The 5870-nt window shown below is 41.9% G+C and overlaps 1 protein-coding gene across 1 annotated transcript; it reads left to right on the top strand.

The window, feature by feature from the left end:
- The first annotated feature begins 598 nt into the window (after window positions 1-598).
- LOC134947624 (uncharacterized) lies at window positions 599-4785 on the top strand. The gene is made up of 4 exons (XM_063935616.1): window positions 599-619; window positions 2368-2436; window positions 2514-2725; window positions 3935-4785. Exons 3-4 carry the CDS (start codon window positions 2557-2559, stop codon window positions 4462-4464), a joined length of 699 nt encoding a protein of 232 aa, XP_063791686.1. The 5' UTR covers window positions 599-619; window positions 2368-2436; window positions 2514-2556; the 3' UTR covers window positions 4465-4785.
- The last annotated feature ends 1085 nt before the right edge of the window (window positions 4786-5870 follow it).

Below are 5870 nucleotides of genomic sequence, written 5' to 3'. Positions count from 1 at the left end.
GTGATGGCAATATACTGTAAGTCTGAATTCAGAGAGTGTACAGAGTGAGTCCCAGTGGAGAGAGCCCGGGCATCCATCACGGGGGACTGCGGGGACTGGAGTCCCGGGCCCTTATAGATAGGAGGCCCACCCCTGGCTCCTAATGGCAATACCTGGAGAGCTGCACAGGCTGCACAACAACAACAACGGGCTGATGCGCATGGAGAACTTAAAACAAGCCTTCCCTGCGCATCAGCTCTCTGTGAATCATTTGTGCAAGTATACAATGCTCAACCCATATGTAACATCATGATGTGTGTTTTGTTTTGTTTTTTTGGTGGGGGGAGCCCGTCTATTTTGTCAGTCCCGGACCCCACAATTTCTGATGGCAGTCCTGGAGAGAGCAGAAAGACAAATATTTCTCCCCTGCTTTTCTCCAGTGCCAGGAGATATAGGGGGTATTTATCAAAGCTTGTCGAGAGATAAACTGGAGAGAGATAAAGTACCAATCAGCTCCTGTCATTTTACAGGCTCACCATATTGGCTCCATTAGGCAGGATCGCAAAGAGCATCCGTAGAGAAAAAAAAACCAATACAGAGGAATCTGCTGCCCGCGCTCAGAGACACCAGACTCCTGGGGGTATATTTACTAACATTTCGTATTTCATGCGATTTGGTGTGTAAAAAATCAACTTTTTGTTTCGTAAATATGTTATTTACTAATCCGTCGTATTTTTACTTTTCATGTTTTCCGATGTCGATGTAGTTCGTAATTTTTTTGTTAGGATATCGGCCGATGTTGATTTGCGTTCGTATTTTTGTGGGCTTTGTTTACAAATTCGTACATTTTTTTTTACGTGGCGGGCTTACAGTTAATCACGTGCGTGTTTAATATGAACTTCCGTTTTTATTCTACTCGAACGTGATTGGTTGTGTTCCTGAAGGAGGTGTGTGTGTGGCCAGGACTATAAAACCGCCCCAAACCGTCCGAACCTCGTGGGTTTAGCTAGTGGAGAGGTGATAGGTAGAGGTGTGTGTTGTTGGCGTTTTGGAGATTGCATTTCGAGTTTTGTGATCGATTGGTGCGTGCAGTATTGTGTGTAAGTAGTCTTGTGTTTCTTGTTGTGGTCTATTTTTTCAGTTTGTGTTTGTTTGTTTATTTGTAAGTAATTTTTGTTTGAAGTCTCTTGGGTTTGTGTGTGTGTGTGTGTGTGTGTGTGTGTGTGTGTGTGTGTGTGTGTGTGTGTGTGCGCGCGTGTGTGTTTGTTGTGCAGTGTGTAGTGGAAGTGGAGGTTTGTGTTTTGTGGGTTTTTTTCTCAGTGTAATTTTTTTACATATGTAATATGTCCATGTCCCAGGTGAGCGAGGTGGAGGAGATGAGTGAGGTGGAGGTGGTGAGTAAGAGGGAGGAGGTGAGGTTGAGGAGGTTAGTGAGAGGGAGGAGGTGAGTGAGGTGGAGGGTGAGGTTGCTGCTTCGTCCTCCAGCGATTCAGAGAGTGATGTTGCTGCTGCTACCACCAAATCCGGCAGGAATGTGAAGTTCAGCTATGCAGAAAATATGGCGTTGGTGCGTGTGCTCATGCAATATCACCAGCAGCTGTTTGGCCAACACGCCTCCAAGGTCCCATCTCGTCGCAAGTCTCAACTGTGGGCCAAAGTGGTTGCGAGGGCGTGTTGAAGCGTACGGAGGACACATGTAGAAAACGCTTCTATGATATTAAATGTCGTGTGAAGGCCAAGATGTCCAAGGAGGCAAAATCAGCACGGAAAACTGAGGGCGGACGTGCCTTTCGTGCAACTTATAGGGTGTGGGCGGAGCCTGTACGTAGTTTGATTCCTGCTGAGGTTGTCAGGGCAACTAACTTACATGATTCTGACCGCCCAAAACAGGCTGGTGAGTGTTTTATTTTTTACCTTAACAGATGAAGTGTAACCTGTTGGTATTTTCCATACTATTATGTCATATATTTGCCTGCATGTTTTTGTGGTTGTTTTAATGTTTTTCCATTTTAAAACTATAATGATTATCTATATTGTAAAGAATTTATTAAAATTAGTTTCATTTTTTTTCAACACTCCTGCGGTATTGTTTTTTCATGATTCATGTTTGTCAAGCAAGATGTTTTAAATGTGTTTTTATCCAGAATGACATTGGTTTGATATTCTTTAACTACAAACAGTAATATCATGCTACATCATAATATCTTTGTATCCTAATGTCCTTGGACTATTTTTTGTTATTTCTTTACTAACATGTCTTAGCCACACACATTATAAATGATGCTTTTGAAAATAATCCTGTATGATTTTTATACAGCTGATGCTATTATTTATTTTATGAAATGACTAATTATTTATTATTACTTTTTTTTTTTAATTTGTGTATAGTTACTCAAAGAAAATCAGCAAACATGGCTGCCACCTCAAGGCCCCAAGCTACGGATACAGGAGAAGCAGGTACATTATTTATAAAATTCAACTTCACCTTTTTTTGACTAAAATATACACTAAATAATCAAAATATTTCACCATAGGCCCAGCCACATAGCACGCAACTCCACAAACTCTAAGTACACAATGTCTCGCCAAGGCAAAAGTATGCCACACAAGAGGCGACGGAGTGAACCAAGTCAAACAGTTACTGCGTATCAACAACAACGGCGCCTTTCTCTTGTGGCCCCACAGCCTCCAGAAGAGCTTTTGGTGACTCCTCCAAGACCTCAGCCACACTCTCATCATGTTGCTGGTAAGTACACACAGAATTACATTATCAAGACTTATACACTGATTCACATTAATTTTTGTGGTGTCAAAATATATTTAAAGACACACTGTCAGCATGCAGTGTCGTACTGGGACATGAAGGGCACACCGGGGACACCTCTTGTTATGGACCCATACTTTTGCCTTATCAAAGCCAACCAAGGTGTTCAATGAAAACAACACAGAGGCGTGCCGAAACCAATAAAGTCCTACAGTGTAATGATACATAAATTCCATGTATAAGACAAGTGCACAGTCTTGATTCCGCTCACTAGAGGAAGTAGTGGCCCCTCATGCAGTGGTGTGTACCGGTGTTTTGCATGCTAACCCTGTGTGTCATTCCGGCCCTGTCAATATGTCACACAGAAATGTGGCAAGTAAAGAAGTGATAAGTAAAGGATATTGTTTATCACATAAAATTGGTTTGGTTAAACAGATATGTGTCGTCACTTGTGCATATTTTCAAATTTTAAAGAAAGTGCATGCGGAACTATCCACATAGCAAGGTTCAGCAGAATTGATTCCTTACAAATTGATCCATGGCAACGTAGTTGCCAATGTGATTCATTTGTGGTATGTTTGGAGGTTGGATGTTGACCATAGCAAACAAGCATATTGCAGGTATTATATTATGTAACCTTAATGGCTAACCTTCCGACTCCAGCTGTTGTTGAACTTATCATCCCAACATGTCCTGCGACATTTTGTACATTTGTAGTATTGGAAACTTACGCAAGCTATGTTGGGATGTGTATGTCATCAACAGCTGTAGTGTAAAGGTTAGCCATCAATGTTGTAGAAGGTGCTATATGAATTCATTTGTTGTCTTGTTGTGTTGCTTAGCATGCCGTCTTAAATGTAGCTTACATAGTATCAAATGTAAGGCATAGATTCAGCTCATGTGTTTCCAATGGTTTTTTTTGTTTGTTTTTTTGGGTGGTTTTTAAATGTCATAGTGATTTGTGAATGTTTTAATTTTTGGCAGGAGTGTGTAATTATGTTATTAACAAAGTCAAATCAAAATCTAAGCAAATTAAAAATTAGTTTGGATTTTATGTTTTGCTCATTTATGCATAATTTACCCAGACAATATGACCTACATCATGCATGGTTTGATGAATGTTTTTCTTTAAGTCCGACATAACTAAAATTACTTGCTAAATTAATAAAACCTTTATTACAACCCATACAGAATCCGACATGCCCCTGGAAACACAGCAGGACAAATTGAGTGATGACAATTCTCTGCAGCAACAGCAGCCTTCTTCACCAACCCGACAAAGGTCGCCCACAATGAGGTCATCACCCACACAGACACCACCAACTGCTCAACTGACCACACAAACACCACAGGGGGAAATCCGTGAAACAGATTTCTTGGCCAGGTGGTCACAGCAGCAAACCCTCGTTGGTGACTACATCAAACGACAAACCCAATTTCAGGCAAGTCTGCCACATCACCTCCCACGCATATCACGAAATAGCAGCAGACTGAACCTCCAAATGACCCGTATTGCTAATACCCTTGAGCAAATACGTGCGGACAATGTGCAAAACAACCATGCCATTATCAGAGTAATGGATGATCAGCTTAGACACCAACAGCAGTTCATCAACATCATGCAAAACAATCTGCTTCTAATGCAAAGTTTATCTAGAACAATAGAGCAAAATTCGGATGCCAATACTCAACTGTCCGCCAGTATAAACAATCTTAGCTAGAACATTTTACCGATTCAACAACAAACCCAAACAGCAAGCTCCTCAACCACCACACCCAGCATCACCCCAGTTACCTCCCCAGTACGGAGATCCCAGAGAACCCGAAGTAATGTTGCTGGACAGGGATCATCTTCGTCCAAAAAGCAACAACCAAAATGACACCTGAAACTTGCGCTAAAAATTTTTTTTTTTTTTCAGAAAATAAGTCAATCTGGTTAATTTTTCAAGTTATTGTTTTTTTTATTTTGTTTTCTACATTTATACATTAATTTATCAACACATATTGTTGATAACTTCAGACATGTATGATTTACATTAGAATTTGTGGGTACTGTTCTAACCTTCAATAAAGGTTTTGTTTTCACTAGCAAAGTAGTTTTGTGTGTGTCACAAACATGTTTAGTTCCTGTACACATATTGGTTGTGTTTTTTTTTTTTTATGGTAGTGCAGACACATGTCACACATTATGCACTTTCTGATGGTTGTAAGGGTATGTTATAATAAGGATATCCTAAATTACAATATAAGCCAAGTTAGGTGCTTAATTTAGATGACTGACAAAGGTTTTTTTAATTTAAAAAAACGTTATGCAATATTTTTTAATAAAGTATTTCAGGTTTGGTAGAATATTGTTATAATATTAATGCATGGATCCATGAGATCCGTGCATGCATATCTGTGGGCAAGGGTCTGTTAACATTAGAACTGTTTTGTAAAATTGGCGTGCCCCCCCCCCCCAATAAGAAAAAACAGCCTCGGGCTCTTTGAGCCGGTCCTGGTTGTAAAAATACGGGGGGGAAATTGACAGGGGTTCCCCATATTTTAACAATTAGCACCGGGCTCTGCGCCTGGTGCAAAAAATACGGGGGACAAAACACGTTGGGGTCCCCCGTATTTTTAACACCAGCACCGGGCTCCACTAGTCAGAGAGATAATGCCACAGCCGGGGGACGCTTTTATATTGGTCCCTGCGGCCCTGGCATTAAATCACCAACTAGTCACCCCTGGCCGGGGTACCCCTTAAATCAAGGGGTCCCCCCTCCAGCCACCCAAGGGCCAGGGGTGAAGCCCGAGGCTTTCCCCCCCATCCAAGGGTGGCGGATGGGGGGCTGATAGCCTTTTGTGACAAAAAAAAGATTTTTTTGTTGTTGCAGAACTACAAGTCCCAGCAAGCCTCCCCCGCAAGCTGGTACTTGGAGAACCACAGGTACCAGCATGCGGGGTGGGGGGAATGGGCCCGCTGGTACCTGTAGTTCTGTAGTTAAGTCTGGTCACTCTTGTGGTTGACCCCACTTAACCTCGCGGTCTACCGCAGACCGCAAAGTTCCCACCATTGGATACAATGGAGCGCCTATGCACTACATTGTATCCACAGTGCTCCGCCTGACAGTTCAGGCGCACACAG

The sequence above is a fragment of the Pseudophryne corroboree genome, chromosome 8 (assembly GCF_028390025.1).
Source record: "Pseudophryne corroboree isolate aPseCor3 chromosome 8, aPseCor3.hap2, whole genome shotgun sequence".
Taxonomy (NCBI): domain Eukaryota; kingdom Metazoa; phylum Chordata; class Amphibia; order Anura; family Myobatrachidae; genus Pseudophryne; species Pseudophryne corroboree.
This window is presented reverse-complemented; position numbering and strand designations above follow the sequence as displayed.

Coding starts and splice junctions, on each gene's coding strand:
- LOC134947624 (XM_063935616.1), top strand. CDS start 2,557: ATGTCTCGCCAAGGCAAAAGTATGCCACACAAGAGGCGACGGAGTGAA. Junction 2,726..3,934: donor ACACTCTCATCATGTTGCTG/GTAAGTACACAC, acceptor CAACCCATACAG/AATCCGACATGCCCCTGGAA.